General features: G+C 37.5%; 1 protein-coding gene across 1 annotated transcript in view; it reads right to left on the bottom strand.

The window, feature by feature from the left end:
* Positions 1–19,068, bottom strand: part of patj (PATJ crumbs cell polarity complex component) — a 211,853-nt gene that overhangs the window by 164,790 nt on the left and 27,995 nt on the right. The window contains 8 exon segments of the mRNA XM_059341129.1: positions 4,177–4,401; positions 5,423–5,491; positions 5,687–5,905; positions 6,545–6,679; positions 7,510–7,566; positions 7,722–7,783; positions 15,775–15,900; positions 18,524–18,653. Of these exon segments, the coding sequence (XP_059197112.1) occupies positions 4,177–4,401; positions 5,423–5,491; positions 5,687–5,905; positions 6,545–6,679; positions 7,510–7,566; positions 7,722–7,783; positions 15,775–15,900; positions 18,524–18,653 (1,023 nt within the window).

Here is a 19,068-nt window from a genome sequence, read left to right as displayed (position 1 = left end):
ACACACACACACACACACACACACACACACACGCAAACATGCAAACACAGACAGACACACACACACACACACACATGCAAACACGCACACACACATGCAAACACGCAAACACACACACAAGCATGCACATACACACACACCCCTGGGCAGAAGCAGGCTGACATGGATGTGGACCAGCTGGGAGTTAACCTGGAGCCCCCCAAAACACACACACACACACACACACACACACCGCCTCAGCTGGGTCTGACTGAGGAGGAGGAAGGAGAGGAGGAGGAGGTGAAGGAGGAGGGAGGAGGAGGAGGAAGGAGAGCAGGAGGAGGAGGAGGAGGAGGAGGTCTTGGAGGTGAAGCTGAGCCTAGAGATAAAGATCTGCAGCAGAGAGGAGAGGAGCAGTTTCCCCGACAGCAACATGAAGTCTGTCTAACGTTAACTCCAGGACTCCTGGGGGGACTTTGGGTCGTTGCAACTAAAAAGCAACAACATTAAATAATAAACGCCTCAAATTGGACTTAATGCTGCATTATGTTCCTGCAGGAAGCTGCAGGAGAAGAAACAGACGAGTCACTAAACTCTCTGAGAGCCGAGTTCATCCACCAAACAACAACCAGGAGATCATTAACTCTGTGTGACAGGAAACACTGGTGTCATTTATAAAATAAAGGTCCAGATACAGATTTCTGTTTGGTCCAGACTGAAAATCTCAACAACTCTGAACCCCAACGAGCTGTTTCAGGACGATTTTTGTTGTTGCTCTTTTTACATTCTCCTCTTTGTGTCCTTGTATTTCACTGCAATATATGAAATATATATAAATCTCTAAGTCCTGCAGCTCTGTGGAATCAGCCTAATCAGAACAACTCAAACAGTCTTTGTGCAGAATAACAGTTAGAATGACAGAAATGGGGAAAAAATGGGGTCTCGACATGCTAGAAATTATAAAGTATTGTCCTGTTTCCAGACTCTAACCCTAAAAATCAGAAAAAGTTTAACTTCTCTGATAAATAAAAATAAAAAATTAGAATAAAAAAATACTGAAATATAAACATGTCTCCAAAATTAACCATAAAAGACATAAAATAACCAAAAAATATACAAAAATGCAGGGAAAAAAGACACATTTATAAAAAAAAAAAACACTTTACGAAAATCAGTTTTCTCCACATATTGTACATAATAAACCTCTCTGCTCTGTGTAAACAGCCTCTCCTGTCCTCAATCATGTCTTCAGTGTCTCTGCAGGAAGCAGAATTTAATGTTTTTAACAGGATCTGGTTTATTTTAAATGACACATGGAGAATAAAGAGATTCTGACACTAATATCAACATTAAACACAAGTTTTGATCACTTTTTCTGACCGAAACTTGTCTTAAAAAGTTGATATTTGTGTCAGAATCTCTTTATTCTACATGTCATTTTAGATATGATCCTTTTAACGACTCCCAAAACCTTTATCATCATATATAAACTACAAATGCAATTGTGAAAGATGAAATTGACAGAATGAATTTAGACCAACAGAAATTAATATATATTAAATATTTGTGTTTTAATATTTTACCAGCGTGCAGTGCAGCAGTGACACCAAAATGTCCATTTCTTGCCTCTATTCACCTTATGTTTTGAGCCTTTTTTCCTCTTTCAACACTAAACATGATCCCATAAAGTCTCAGAAAGCTCAACATCCTCACAATAAACACACTGAACCTGCCACACACACACACACACACACACATAAAACTCACACACAGCTCCTGTATTATGTGATAAACCCGTCTGAGATGTTAGAAGTTATCAAAGTTGATCCTGACGCCACATTTTCACATTAACTTCACTGCGACTGACAGGAAGTTTGGACCTGAACTTGTTTTCTTCCTACAAAAGGTCGTCACACCAGCAGCGTCTCTCAGCCAATCAGCACGCAGCTCTGCTCACATGTTGCTTCTAGCATCAGGAGCATTTGGCAGGAAGTGTTTCATGTGTGAGAGAGGAAGAGATCAACATGTCGGAGGAAAGAGAGATGTTTCTGTTTCCATCAATCTCTCAGTTTCTGTTGAGCTGACGGCATTAAAAACTGTTTCACACACAGATTTCTCTCCTCGGGGAGCAGAGTTCACACTTTTACTGCACAAATTTGATGCATGCACTTTTTAAAGGTTACAACATGTTTTTTACCTGCACCAAATATGTTTTTAACTGCACATTTTGGTGCATTTGTTGTTCTCTCTCACCGCTGCTGGCTTCTTTAAATCTCTTCTAAAGACTCACTTTTATCGATTTCCTTTTATTATTGGTGTATGATTTACCTTGTTGTGAATGGTGATTTTAATTTTTTTTTTTTTAAGTCCAATGTCATTTCTTTTTGTGGTTTTATTTTGTTATTGTCAGTAAAATATATTTGATATGTTTTATTTCTGTTGTACAACACCTTGTAACTCGTTTTTAAAAAGGTGCTATATAAATAAAGTTATTATTATTATTATTAACTACTGTGACATTCTGACTAAATATTGTTGTTTGTTGGTAGTCGTGTGTTTTCTACTGTCAATTTAAAAGTAAATATCAGCAAAAACTGTAATTTAGACTGAGTAGTCACTTTATGTTTAGGGTAATAGTGTCCTTGTGATATTATGGTATTTCTCCTTTCATTTTACATGAATAAAACAGTTTTCTACAGTTTAAAAGTTTTGTACTTTTCCTTGATTTATGGTGATTAAAAAGCATCTATAATCTATATTTCTGTTGAGCTGACGGCATTAAAAACTGTTTCACACACAGATTTCTCTCCTCGGGGAGCACAGTTCACACTTTTTGCTGCACAAATTTGATGCATGCACTTTTTAAAAGGTTAGATAATGTTTTTTACCTGCACCAAATATGTTTTTTACTGCACATTTTGGTGCATTTGTTGTTCTCTCTCACCGCTGCTGGCTTCTTTAAATCTTTTCTAAAGACTCACTTTTATCGATTTCCTTTTATTATTGTTGTATGATTTACCTTGTTGTGAATGGTGATTTTATTTTTTATTTTTTTTAAGTCCAATGTCATTTCTTTTTGTGGTTTTACTTTGTTATTGTCAGTAAAATATATTTGATATGTTTTATTTCTGTTGTACAACACCTTGTAACTCGTTTTTAAAAAGGTGCTATATAAATAAAGTTATTATTATTATTATTATTATTATTATTATTATTATTATTAATAATAATAACTACTGTGACATTCTGCCTGATTATTGTTGTTTGTTGGTAGTCGTGTGCTGTACTCTAAAACTCACAAATTTATGTGTATTTTCCATATGAAGAGAGTAAAATTACTTCATTGCTTCTACATTTACATGGTGACAGACAGGATTACTCTGAATATTCCAGCAAACCTCTGAAGTAAAAGTTAAAAGTTCAGTAAAGTTAAGACGAATGAGCAAACTATCTATGTGTTAAATAAGAAACTGCAAAAAACAAGTTAAAAAAAAATAACAAAAAATTACTTGACCACCTTTTTTATTCAATTTCTTGTCCATTTTAATGCCATTTTCCATGGTTTTCTTGATAATAACCAAAATCCATATCAATAAAACCATGGAAAATGCACCATTCCTTGATTTATGGTAATTAAAAAGTGTCTACTACGGTGATATTAAATGTTTAATTTTACGCCTTATTTCTGATGCAATTTGACAGTTTTACTGTCATTTCTACAAACAACTTCACCGTTAATAATACAGTGAGTGGGTTTTCTACTGTAAATTAAATGTAAATATCAGCAAAAACTGTAATTTAGACTAATTAGTCCCTTTATGTTTCGGGTAATTGTGTCCTTGTGACATTATGGTATTTCTCCTTTAATAGAACATGAAAGAAAAAACTGTTTTCTACAGTTTAAAAGTTTTGTACTATTCTTTGATTTACGGTGATTAAAAAGCGTCTACTACGGTGATATTCTGTTTTTAATTTTACTTCTTATTTCTGATACAATTTGACTGTGTTTTACTGTAATTTCTACAAACAATCAGCAGTGGGGGCTTTATATTCTGCCTGAATTTCAGGAGCGATAAGAGTTCTGCAGTACTGTTATATATAGTACTGACTTTTATATATTCTGTTATATGATGCAAAATGGAAAAGTTATGACTGTTAATAAAGTAGTAAAGAGACAGATACAGGTGAGGTTGTTACCTGGTAGTCGAGGATGCTGAAGCCGAGCCCTTTGTCTCTCTCCTTCTGCAGCTCCAACACCTGAACATCTGGAGACCACTGAGCCAGCTCCTCCTCCTCCTCCTCCTCCTCTTCTTCACCTTCAGCTTCACTCTGCTCCTCCTGCTCCTCCTCTTCCTCCTGCTCCTCCTGGTAGGCTTGATGCTTCTCCTCCTTCAGCACCTCCTCCACAGGGGAAACCTGCTCCTGAGATCAAATGCAAAAAAATCCAGTTATTGTACGACCTAAAATCACTTTTATTATTATGATTTGACAATAATATAAATAATAATATCATCCTCACACACACAAACATGCTCCCTGTGCCATATTCCTATCTGATCATAATATTCTGATTTAATTAAATTAGTTAAGCTAATTAAAGTATTTAACAAGATATACACTTATTGCAGTAAAACTTTTGGTTAAAATTTCAAACTAAGATGACAACAAATATGTGTAATATCCTTAACAAATGTATGATTATACATTCACTAAATTTAAATCATACATTCTCTAAGTCTGGCCTATAAAAGTAAGAGTATAGTAGTATCATTTTTGTGTTCTTTGTTTTAAACAAAAAGTACAATACTGTCTGTAGTCAGTAACATTATGTACACAAAAACACGAGAAAAACAGATAAAAACTGTGATAATGACAAGAAGAATATACAAAAAATAATAATAATTAAAAAAGAAAATTAAGCAAATATATAGATAGATGAATGAATAAATAAATGACTGAATAAATGAATGAATAAATCAATCAATCAATCAACAAACAAAAGAGCATGGTGGAGAAATAATAAAATATAAGTGAGCTTCTCAATATGTATTTTTAAAAATATTTTTTTTAAATAAAACCTGCAGGAAAAAGAGAGCTGTGTGGCTAATTCTGACTTTTTAATGGGACGGTGTTTTTTCATGCTCAAATTCTAAATATGATTCTCAAATAAATCCAAAAGCTTTCCTTTTAATCATAACACTGTTAAGTCACTGTTTATTTCAGTTTAGTCAAATTTCATGACACAAATTTAAAGTCCAAATAAAAACTCTGAAGGTTCACAGATATCTTTTGTATAAATTGAAATGTATTTTGTCTCTCAGCTGTTTCCACCAGAGTACTATCACTTTCCTGACTGTCCTGTATTGTTATTATTATTGTTGTTATTATTATATAATCATAACTTCAGCGTGTGCAGTAAACCATCAGAGAGTGAGACAGGTACCTGTCTGTCACTGACGCTCTCCCTCCGTTCTGTCTGCCTGCAGAGCAGCGACGACAGCTTCAGCTCCATCTGAACAAACAGCAGAAACTTTATAATCTGTTTCCATGACAACATGATCATCATACATAATCTACAACAAAGTGTCATTAAAGTTTCAAACATGTAAACACCTTTAAACAGTAGAAAAAATGCAATTTGTTTGTGATTTTACTCAAATTTTCTCAATAATATTCAATACTGAGTGTTCTAACTGGTTCCTCTCACCTCCTCTATGCTGGGCTGTGGCTGTCTCACTGGTCCTGGTGCTGGTCCTGGTCCCAGCAGCAGCAGAGGTCCAGGTCCTGGTTCAGACTCAGGATCAGACTCTGGTCCCAGGTCAGAGGTCGGGTGTCGGCAGCAGACCAGAGTGAACGGAGGAGGAACTTCCTTCAGGAAGGAGACGACCTCACGACGAGACTTACCGTAGAGCTGCACCTCGTTCACCTGCACACACACACAGACACGCACACACACACACACACAGAGAAAAACATGCACGCAGAAAAACACACACACATACACGCAGAATAACACACACGTACACAGAAACACACGCAGAAAAAAACCACACACACACACACACGCAGAAACACACATGCAGAAATACACACGCGCAGAAACACACACACACACACACATGCAGAAACACACATACACACACACACACACGCAAACACACACACACACACACACACACACACACACACAGAGCCAATGAAACTCTCTGTTTAATGCAATCTGATGAGTTTGATGTAGCTTCATGTGCTGAATAAGAGACTGAGAGAGAAAAGATTCTGTCATCTGAAACTTTTAAACTTCTCCCGTCTTGGTTCAAGAAAATAATTTAAATAATTAAATTGATTCATTTACAATGTAGCCATGTGCAAAGTGTCTATGGGTTCTCACTTCCTGCACCAAATGGTGAATTTCAGTCAAAAGTAACACAGATAATTGCCGACTGGAGTGTTAACTCAGGTGAGCAGTTTTCCTTCTGGCTGTGATTCCTGCAGGAACTCCTCACAACACAGAAACAGAGTGTGTGTGTGTGTGTGTGTGTGTGTTTGTGTGTGTGTGTGTGTGTACCTCCAGCAGCTCGTCCTCTGGTCTCAGGGCTCCGTGTTTGTCTACAGGTCCTCCAGGGACCACGGAGGAGATGTAGTGGTGCCCGTCGAACGAGTCCAGCTCCACGCCGAGACGCACCGTGTGGACCGGCAGCAGCTGCAGGAGGAGAAACAGGTACAGGACTCAGTTACTGGTTCTATTCAACTGGAGGATCATTGTGGAGGCAGAAGTCTGTGATGATGTGTTTCTGATACAAGATAACCCTCATTAACATATATATAAATAATATAAATGTACTGGATGAAATATATCTGGGCAACACTTCAGTTAGATATTCAGCTACAGATCGTTCAGAGAGGATTTGTTTCATTTCAACATCTTCAGTTTCACTTTTTCTGCAGATGTGCAACACATTATCAACAGAGTTCATGCAACATGTTCTCTGAATCACTGAGCTGAACTTGAAGTACTCACTCAACCTACAAGCATGCAACAATATATTTATATACACAAATATTAATATTTCACTGCACAAAACTCTATTAAATGTTTATCTTACCTAAGACAAAACACAAAGTACGACGATATTTGATGAATGCCACAACAGTTGAATGCATACGAACAATTAATTCATGCAAAAATAATCACACACATGCAGAAACACACACACGCAGAAACACACACACATGCAGAAACACACGCAGAACGCACACACACACAGAAACACACACACATGCAGAAATACACACATACATGCAGAAACACATGCAGAAACACACACACACACACACACAGAAACACACACATACATGCAGAAACACACATACACAGAAACACAAACACACAGAGAAACACACATGCAGAAACACACACACATACACAGAAACACAGAAACACACACACACAATGCATTTATAATCTGTTCTGTGTTTACATCACGGCTCAGTGTAATAAAACTTGAGTTCAAATGTCTTAAGTTTTCTCACCTTTGAGGATTTCTGCAGCTCTGCATCGTCTTCAATGACAGGATCCAACTTCACAACCTGACCACACACACACACACACACACACACACACACAACACACACAGGAACACACACACAACCACAAGAACACACACACGGATATAATTATCAGTATTTAACATCTAAAGGTGGCCAGCATCAGTGAAAATGTGTGTGAAACTGTGTGATCTCACCAGAACTTGGTACTTTGGTCCCAGAGCCTGCTCCCATTTAGCCCACAGTTCTGCATCTGTAGCTGCACACACACACACACACACACACACACACACACACACAGAGAGAAGAGGCTGTGTAAGCAGTGGAACAGATGTAAAATTACAGTTCAGCCATTAAAACCCAGCAGCTTCCTACAGCTCATCAGCTCCGACCTCGGGAGCTGAAACAGGAGAAGGCGTGCTGCAGCAGCAGCAGAGTCCAAACACTCACTGACTGATGATCAACTATGTGCAGTTAGATCTTCAGCTTCTGCAGCTGCTTTTATTAACATTTTTCAGGAAAATCTAATATTTACACAGTGTCAGGAAACCTCGGTAACAGACAGAGTTCCTCTCATATCTGAGGCTTTGAGAAAGTGTTAGAAAAGGAGGTGTTGGAGGAATTTAACTTTATGCTAATTAGGTTTACATTTAACCACAAAGCCAGTCTGACAGTGGCAGATTGTTTGTGTGAGCTGGATCAACAAACTCTATCGGAGATAACAGATAACTTTCTCTCTTTTATTTACTTTTTCTGTTTCTGAACTTTCTTTTCCATTTGATGGATTTTTTTGCCGTTTTTCCCCTTTCAGAGGCTGCAGCGTGCTCAGTTTTAATGCTGCAGAAAATAAACTGAAACAAGAAGATTTAAGGAATCTCTTGGTGCCAACCAGGCCGTGATATCTGTTCAGGATATAATGCACCAAACGTTGGCTGTTTCAGCGAGGACGTGCCGCCCTCTGACCTGAAGATATCTGAATGAAAATGGGCTCGACTGTAAGTGAATCTTTGTGCATCCTGGGGTCCCTAAACAGTCTGTGAGCTGCATAAATCGGGAGATACAACAAGACAAAAATATGTATGTGGACCCTGGTTGCTTCTCTCTGATTCATCTGATACTTTATTAAATATTTGGGCTGTTTTTAGACGTGACATGTCCACTTTATGCACTTTATCGGAAGCTGTTTGTGGCTGAATGCATGCAGTTTTTCTCCTGCAGTAAAATATGTTATTGTGTCCTCTTTTGTGTGAGTCTTTGTGCATCCTGGGGTCCCTAAACAGTCTGTGAGCTGCATAAATCAGGTCTAACTGGAAAGCTGAGACTGTAATCTAATGAATCTATTGGTACCAAACATGTCTGATATCTTGTCAGGAAGGAGGTGAAGTAATGCTCCAAAGTTAGGACACATTTTAACCATTTTTAGCCAAAGATGTCTTTACAGACATGCCCACTTCATGCAAATCTCATGCAGTTAGAGCAGAAATCCTGCAGTTTTTCTCCTGCAGTAAAATGTGTTGTTGTGTCCTCTTGTGTGTGAATCTTCGTGCATCCTGGGGTCCCTAAACAGTCTGTGAGCTGCATAAATCGGGTCCGACTAGAAAGCTGAGACCTCTGACCTCAAGATATCTGAATAAAAATAGGTTCTATTTGTACCCAAAAGTCTCCTCTTTACGGACACTTTATGCAAATCAAATGCAGTTTGGGGTAGAAACCATGCAGGTTTTCTCAAGATAATAACGAGCATAAATGACACGTGGAGTTCCACAAGGCTCCGTTCTGGGTCCTCTAATTCATTGGTACCAACCACATTAACGTTCCAGGATAAATGCAGTAAAATGTGTTATTGTGTCCTGTTGTGTGTGAATCTTTGTGCATCCTGGGGTCCCTAAACAGTCTGTGAGCTGCATAAATGGGGTCTGAGTGTAAAGCTGAGACTCTTGTATGACTCATGAAACTTTACAACCACAAACTAGAGACCTGGAGCATCCAGACTAGAGACCTGGATCATTCAGAGGATGGATGGCTGTCACACTAGATTCACAATAAGCAGCAACACAACACAAGAGCTGACACACAATCGCACAAAAAACACAAATCTACTAAATGTCACAAAGTTTCTGAAACCAGATCACAGCATGGATTTTTCTCTGCTGCTCTAAAGGTCTTGGAGTCTGAATGTGAGATTCTGAAAGGGAGTTTTTACATTTTTATCCATTCTCGATATTTAAAAAAACACCTATTCAGCAGCATGAGGGTGTAACAAATGGTAAACACCCAAAAACTGCTGCAACAACTCATGGGACATAGTTGAGGAATAGAACGGACTTCAGAAAGCCAAACACTAATGCTCTGAACCCTTTTACACTTTAATAGGTTTACTAAATTGTCTGAGTCATTTTTATTAGAGATTTATGACCAGAACATCTTGACTCAAAGTGCTGAGCTGCATCTCACATTAATATTCAGGTTTGTAGATTCAGATGAAGTACAACACTACTGCTGACCTGCTATCTCCCCTTAAAAAACCACCGTCCACAACACTATGTGGGGTTAAAATGTGCAAAACAAAACCACAGAAAATAACAAACGACTAGTGCGAGCAGTAGAGAATGTAGTACTGTTACACAGCTGGTAGTACTGCAGCAGAGTACCTGTACTGTATTAGTACTGCAGCAGAAAGAGTACCTGTACTGTAGTAGTACTGCAGCAGCAGTGTACCTGTACTGTACTAGCACTGCAGCAGAGGAGTCCTTGTACTGTAGTAGTACTGCAATAGAGTACCTGTACTGTAGTAGTACTGCAGCAGAGTACCTGCACTGTAGTAGTACTGCAGTAGAGTAACTGTACTGTAGTAGAACTGCAGTAGAGTACTTATACTGTAGTAATCCTGCAGCAAAATATCTGTACTGTGGTAGTACTGCAGCAGAGTACCTGTACTGTAGTAATACTGCACGGAGTACGTGTACTATAGTAATACTGCAGTAGAGTATGTGTACTATATTAATACTGCAGCAGAGTACTTGTACTATAGTAATACTGCAGCAGAGTACTTCTACTATACTAATACTGAAGCAGAGTACTTGTACTATAGTAATACTGCAGCAGAGTACGTGTACTATAGTAATACTGCAGTAGAGTACTTGTACTATAGTAATACTGCAGCAGAGTACTTCTACTATAGTAATACTGCGGCAGAGTACTTGTACTATAGTAATACTGCAGCAGAGTACTTGTACTGTAGTAATACTGCAGCAGAGTACTTGTACTATAGTAATACTGCAGCAGCAGAGTACTTGTACTATAGTAATACTGCAGCAGAGTACTTATACTATAATAATAATACTGCAGCAGAGTACTTGTACTATAATAATACTGCAGCAGAGTACTTGTACTGTAGTAATACTGCAGCAGAGTACTTGTACTATAATAATAATACTGCAGCAGAGTACTTGTACTGTAGTATTACTGCAGCAGAGTACTTGTACTATAATAATAATACTGCAGCAGAGTACTTGTACTGTAGTAATACTGCAGTAGAGAGTACTTGTACTGTAGTAATACTGCAGCAGAGTACTTGTACTGTAGTATTACTGCAGCAGTACTACCTCAGGCTGCTGCAGGCTGCAGACGGTCATCGTCTCATTGGAATTCACTGGTTAGAAGCAAAAATCCAAATGACTCAAATGTAAAGTGTAAAGTAAGCAACTTCAGCTGTGCTTGAGACTGTGTGTGTGCGTGTGTGTGTGTGTGTGTTTAATGCATTCACACACACACACACACACACACACACAGAGAGCAGTGTGTGAGCAACAATAGCTGGTGTATTCTCAGCAGAATGAATGTGTTTTGCAGCTCAGAGTGACGTGGAACAGAGAAGTCGGAGCAGATTTGCGGCGTCTCTGCGAGGAGAACCTCCGTCTGCTCTCTGAAGCCTCTCGGCCCGGAGAACATGTTCTCACAAATCTGCTCACATGTTTGGGAGGGATTCCTGCAGCAGGTCTGGCCGTGTTACAACAACAGTCTCTGATTAAATTAGCATTGCTAACCCTGGCCTTCACGGCGCAATTAATCTGCAGCGTTTGGCTGAATAAACAGGGTAATACATCGCCGCGCGCTGTCAGACAGCTCGGACACTTTACATCTGTTGGCCCGGGAGCAGCCAGGCGGCGTGCTAAGTGTTAGCGTGGCGTTTTGGCCACTTAGCAAAGCTAATGAGGAATAAAAAGAGAGGAAATAATTCAGGGAGGAGTGCTGTAAGAAGCCCGTGTTGACACGTCTGCACACGAACACTTAGGAGGCTTTTCATGAATTTACATGACGGGAGGTTCACCTCAAGGTTCTCACGCCTTAAAGCAAGGGGTCTCAGACTGGAGGCAGTATCAAAAAGACCAAAAAAAGACACAAAATGACAGAAAAAAACAAAATCACTTAAAAAAAGACACAAAATGACCAAAAAAAACCCCATAAAATGATCAAAAAAGACAGAAAATGACCAAAAAAAGACAAAATTATGAAAAAAGAGACATAGAATGACAGAAAAAAAACTAAATTACTTAAAAAAGAAACAAAATGACCAAAAAAGACACAAAATTATTAAAAAAGACACACAATTATTAAAAAGACACACAATTATTAAAAAGCCACAAAATGACCAAAAAAAGGCACAAAATGACTGAAAAACACTAAATTACTTAAAAAAAAAAACATGACAGAAAAAAACTTTATTACTTAAAAAAGACACAAAATGACCAAAAAATACACAGAATTACAAAAAAAAAGACACAAAAGGACAAAAAAAACTAATTTACTTAAAAAAGAAACAAAATGACCAAAAAATAGACACAAAATGATTAAAAAAGACACAAAATTACTAAAAAAAAGACACAAAATGATTAAAAAAGACACAAAATTACTAAAAAAAAGACAAAAAATGATTAAAAAAGACACAAAATTACTAAAAACAGACAAAAAATGAATAAAAAAAGACACAAAATTATTAAAAAAGACACAAAACTACCAAAAAAAGTAATTAAAGGGACCTTCCACACATAACACGGTAAAGTCCCATTCATATAAAACTCACATTAAACTTTCATATCAAGGTGGAGGCCACAAAATATCATCACAAGGGCAGCAATTGGCCCGTGGGCCGCGAGTTTGAGACCCCTGCCTTAAAGGGAATATTTCTCAGGTTTTTAAGTTAATAATCAGATCAAGATGTTTAAAGAGTAAAGAGTAAATGAGCCTGTAAACATGAGGAGTAAAAAGCTTGGTGTTGGCAGAAGAGTCGGCTGTAAACATCAATGTTTAAATGTGGCTTTTAATCTACTTAACACCAACACGTCTTCAGGCCTCAAAGTGTTTCAGATCAGACACTAAAGGCTGTTTCTAGACTTATTAATCTGTTTGTGCTGCCTTTAGAAACTAACTCAGATTTATAGAGCGTTTAAAGTTTGTCTTTCCTGAGACGAGCCATGAAACCTGCTGCAGCTCCTCAGAGGATGAACCCTTTAAACTTCTGATGAACAGGGAAAAAATTCACTTTTTCCCCTCTAAAACATCAGTTTGTTTCATGTTATCCTGGAGCATGCACACAAAACAACTGTGGAGAAAATGCAGCATCACATATTCTAACATACAGTCATGAAAAAAAGGATTAGACCAGCCTTGTTTTCTTCTATTTCTTGTTAATTTTAATGTCTGGTACAACTAAAGGTTCATTTGTTTGGACAAATATAATGATAACAACAACATAGCTCATAAGAGTTTAATTTAAGAGCTGATATCTAGACATTTAACATGGTTTTATTGACAATAACCAGAATCATTTTATTGGTCATTTTACGTTTTTTGGGGGTCATTTTTGGTCTTTATTTGGTCATTTTGTGTCTTTTTTTTGTCAATTTGTGTCTTTTTTGGTCATTTTGTGTCTTTTTTTGGTCCTTTTACATCTTTTTGGCCATTTTTTGGTCAATTTGTGTCTTTTTTGGTCATTATATGTCTTTTTGGTCATTTTACGTCTTTTTTTGTCAAATTGTGTCTTTTTTTGGTCATTTTTTTGGTCAATTTGTGTCATTTCTAGTCAATTTGTGTCTTTTTTTGGTCAATTTGTGTCTTTTTTTGTCAATTTGTGTCTTTTTGGTCAATTTGTGTGTTTTTTTGGTCCTTTTACGCCTTTTTTGGTCAATTTGTGTGTTTTTTTGGTCATTTTATGTCTTTTTTGGTAATTTTGTGTCTTTTTGGTCAATTTGTGTCCATGGTTTTCTTGATTATGATTTTCATTATCATCAATAAAACCATGGAAAATTTCTCACTCTTAACTTAATCTCTCATGATCTATTTGTGTTCTTATCATTATATTTGTCTAAACAAATGTACCTTTAGTTGTACCAGGCATTAAAATAACAATAAAGTAAAGAAAACAAGGTGGTCTAATAATTTTTTCCATGACTGTATATTAAATTAATGATAGGAGCTCTAATAAGGAACGGATCGTGACCTCTGACCTCTGACAGCTCCATGAACTGAGCATCTCTTCCCTACGTGCCTCGACTCACACAGTTAAAGTGCTGATGATTGTACAGTGAAAACATGCCAATAAAGTTTAGCAGCTGAGTGCAATTTGCCCTTTTTTCCATCTGATTACAATTAAGTATAAATGTTTCCTTTAGCAGGCAGAAAAACAACACGGAGAAAATGAAATGTGCAGCGCTGCAGAGACATTCCTCAGGAATTTAAACGTGACGGAGAGAAAGAAAAGCAGCAGGAACACCTTCACACTCAAACACTCAAACAGTGAAACAGTGAAACAGTGAAACAGTACATTTGAGCTTAATGAAGTGGAGGGAAAGAGCTGCAAGGTGAAACTAAATCACAAGATATTCACCAAACATCACGCACTGTTTTTTTTTTTTTTTTTTAAAACGACAGACACCGATGGTTACTAACCGTAACCTGGCTCTATGAGTAAAGGTGTTCTGCAGGCTGATATAAACACACATCTTGTCCTCTCTCCCTGTGACTGTGTAAACTGCTGCAAACAAACATTTTAAACTGTTTAACCCTCTATGGTTCGGTGTTGCCCCGTTTTTGGCCTGTCAAATTTCTACAATGCATCTTTTTGAGTGATGCAATACTTTAAAAAAGTATTTTTATATTTATTCAAATATGAATAAATATAGAAATACAAACCCGGGGGGAGGGGGGTAATATTTTGAGAAAAAAGTTGCAAATTTACTAGATTAAAGTGGCAAATCTATAAGAAAAAAAGTTGCAGATCTAAAGTGGCAAATCTGCACGAAAAAAGTCTGATTTACGAGAAAAAAAGAGAAAAAAACAACAACTTTTTTCTCGCAGATTCACCACTTTAAATGTCAGAAATCTGCGCATTCTCGTAAACTTTATACTGTAAAGAGTATAGGGAACCAATAGCAATGCTTTAATCTGTCACATGACCTCCAGGAGGCCATATTGAAACCCTATTTTGCAGACTTTTCCAAAGGAAACAGCTTTGCCATTTTGCGCCCCGAAAAATCACTCAAAACATCATTTTCTGGCCCTTTTCCATCTGGAAAAAATATATTCCTACTGATTGGAGAGTAAACCTTCATTTCTGATAGTTTCATCCACTTAGACTGTTGAAGACATTCATTTCAATGGGTCGTTGGTTCAATGGTTCAATGTTTCCTACAGGCAACATTCAGACAAGAAACCGGTTAAAAAAGTTCCTTTAATAATGTTTTTACATTTAAAATCTTATGTATTGTTCCCTGTTGAAGCTACTGAATCTTTTACACATGTTTTTAAAATTAATTTTAACATAATTCATTTAATAAACTTTCTTTTTCACTTGTGCGTCATTATGGTACAATGTTGCCTACAGACAACAAACCCCAAAAACATCCACAAAAAAAATAATTATATTATTTCTTCAGATTATATTTATTTAGTCTATTTTAAGACAAAAAAACACTACAAACATTTTTTTTCCTAACTGACATCATAATGCATACCATAGAGGGTTAAAGGATAAAATTAGTCTGATAATGAATCTTTTTGAAGCATATTTTGCTAATACCGAAGATAAATGAACAGTTAACACAGAAAAACAGGGTTAAAACTGGGAAAATGTATTTTTCATTTCATTTTTAAGACATTTATTAGGCTTGAAACTGTGTTAACAGTGTGTGTGTGTGTGTGTGTGTGTGTGTGTGTGTGTGTGTGTGTGTGTGTGTGTGTGTGTGTGTTCACCTCTTGTCAGCTGTGTTGAGTTCGGGTACGGCGGTTCGAGCTTCGGCGCCGTCGAGCCAAAACCAGACGAGCGAGTTTTGACGTCCAGAGACCTCCTCAAAGACACACGAGACGACTCCCTCTCCACTGACACACACACACACACACACACAACACACACACAAAGGAGACGTAAGAATTTGCATTTATTTCTACAACTCAATGCATGAAAACCTTCCAGCTCAAAGTTTTCTCCATCTTCCACATTTGTAACATTAATTCGTATCCGGATTAGAGTTGTCAAAAGTATCCGTACTCAAAAAAGTATCGATACTAAAACGTTGTATCCGGATACGATACTTGTTTTCAAAAGTATCGAGTTTCAACAGGTTAGTGTCTTTCGTTTCAAACTGACCTATTACTGATGTTATCGTGTTATTATTAGCCGTTAGCTGCAGCTAGCAATTAAAGGCTGACGTCACGTTAATGATTATAAACAACATAAATAAATAAATAAATAAATCAGGCACGTAGTATGTCCATATTACGTTTATTGACACAGTGTCAGTATACATAAGCATTAAGAGTTAATAAGTTTACATGAATGTTGGTGACTGAAAAGTGTTATTTTCTCTCTTGAAGCAGAGAAAAGTCGACTTATCAAGCGTGCCTAATATTGTGCACAGCATACAACCTCAAAATATTGTTCTAATTGTTATTGTTTATTGTATTTATTTATTTTTTGCACTACCTCAGACCTGAAGCTTGTTATCATAATTGCAGTTTCTTTTTGCACAACTGTTTTTATTATAAATATTTAACCTGTGGTTCTGTTCATTTTTACATGTTGCATTTTTCTTGTTCATAAAATTATTTCTGTTAAATTTTGGGGTCGTTGTTTTTATCCTGGTGGTATCGAAAATGGTATCGAGTATCGAATATTTTCCTGAGTATCGGTATCAAGATAGATAGATGGATAGATTTGACTTTACTAATCCCACAGCGGGGAAATTTCTTTGTTACAGCCGCAAAATTTTCACACAATTTTTAAGATAAAGATAAAAAATAAACAATCTAAGAAAAGACATTTAACAATATACAATAAACAATATACAACTTAGTGCAAATTAAGTGGAGATTGTGCAGAGTGCAAATTATATCAAGTTGAAAATCTTAGTGTCGTGACAACCCGAGTCTGTTTACATTCATTCTTTGCTCCTTATTGTTAATATTTATTGTTAATATTTAGCTCTATTTGCACTCTTCCCGCTCTGCTCTGCAGCTCTGGAGAACTAAAAGCTGTATCGTGTCTGATCTGGAACCTCTTCACAGCGTGTAAACTGCAGGAACAGAGCGCCGCGACCTCTGACCTCCTGACGGATCATTACTGCTGCTGATGTGTAGAAAGTGAAGTTTATTTTCCTGTCAGCTTCATCATAAGTCTCTGCAGCAGATAAGAGCCAGCGCTGCAGGAATGAGCAGAGGAGAAGAAGAAGAAGAAGCCGGGGTTTCTCAGTAATGAAATGAAAAAGACGTCTGGAGCAGATAAGAGCGCTGCACCTCCTCCTCCTCCTCCTCTTCCTCGCCTTTTAAAAAATCACTTGTTCCTCTCCGGCCTGCAGGCTGACCAGTGCACGCCGCCGGCCGATCGCAAGACAAAAAAATGACCCTGAGCTGGGTGAATTAATCTCCACGGCGCTGCAGGAGGAGGAGGAGAAAGGAGGAGGAATCCAGACTTTCTGCACAGAGTTTTGGGGGAAAATTACACCGAGTTGTAAACAAATTTGTCATCTTAATCTGTGTGAGAGGACAGAGAGGCAGAGAGGCTCCGGACAGCAAATAGGAAGAAAACGCTGCGATAAGTTTCACACACAGAGAGTTAACTTCCCCACAGATTGTTGCTTTAATACAAATATAATCAGGAAGTTAGTGCAGCACAAACAGAAAGTCTCTTTAATGGGTTTCAGCCTCACATATGGCCACATATAGAACAAACTGCAGGCTAAACAGGCCTTATTAATGCTTTTTATGATTTAATTCTACCTCTTTTTTAATCTTTTTTCATTTTATAGCAGACAAATGTTCAGATTTGTACAGAATGATACAGTTCATAATATTTTAATTGCTTTTAATGTTTTGTTTTTATGTTAAATTTCTGCCAAAATGACACCATTTATCATGTCAGGAAACCGTAAAAACTGAAATTATCGTAAAATTTTCACATTTTCACATTTTCGATGGTTCTTGAACGCATCATGTGTGACAAACGCTTCAGTCAGGAAAAAAATAACAAAATTTATATATTTTATATTAGTTATGAGTCTCTTTATTAACATTGGGCCAACATCTTCCTGTTCAGATCATTTCAGTTTATACTTGTGGAGCATTTTGGTAAAGTTTCTAAAAACATAAGTGGTGGGAATGAAAAAAGCCTAATTAATGCGTTTTATAATATTATCCGACTCATTTTCCTTTGTTTCTCTTGAATCTTTTTTTGCATTTTAAAGCACACAAATGTTTATATTTTTACAGCATGAACAGTTTAAATACTTTAGATAACTTTTAATTTCCTGTTTTTATGTCAACAGTCTTTGAAAAAAAAGTTTAAATTGATAATTTATCAATTTATTAAAGACAGAAACTAATATCAGAATAAAAAATTAATGCTTCAGCCAATAAAAATAAACCAAATTAAACATTAAAATAGTTATATTTCATCAAAAATCACTTTATTCTGTCTATCCGTCTGTCTGTCTGTCTGTGTCTCTACCTTTGTCCAGGGACCTCTCCAGGGTCCTGGTCTTCTTGCGGACCACAGACAGAACGACCGTCTGACTCGTCTTCTTCATCACCTCCAGAACCTCCTGATTGGTCAAACCGTGGAGACTGACGCCGTCCAGCTGGAGAGACAGGCAGGAGGAGAGACAGACAGGAGGAGAGACAGACAGACAGGAGGAGAGACAGACAGGAGGACATACAGACAGACATGAGGAGAGACAGACAGGAGGAGAGACAGACAGACAGGAGGAGAGACAGTCAGGAGGAGAGACAGACAGAGAGACAGGCAGACAGGAGGAGAGACAGACAGGAGGAGAGACAGACAGACAGGAGGAGAGACAGTCAGGAGGAGAGACAGACAGAGAGACAGGCAGACAGGAGGAGAGACAGACAGGAGGAGAGACAGACAGACAGGAGGAGAGACAGTCAGGAGGAGAGACAGACAGAGAGACAGGCAGACAGGAGGAGAGACAGACAGGAGGAGAGACAGACAGAGAGACAGGCAGACAGGAGGAGAGACAGACAGGAGGAGAGACA

Source organism: Centropristis striata, chromosome 9 (genome assembly GCF_030273125.1).
Source record: "Centropristis striata isolate RG_2023a ecotype Rhode Island chromosome 9, C.striata_1.0, whole genome shotgun sequence".
Taxonomy (NCBI): Eukaryota; Metazoa; Chordata; class Actinopteri; order Perciformes; family Serranidae; genus Centropristis; species Centropristis striata.
Note: the sequence above shows the minus strand (reverse complement) of the source record. Positions and strands in the feature narration are given on the sequence as shown.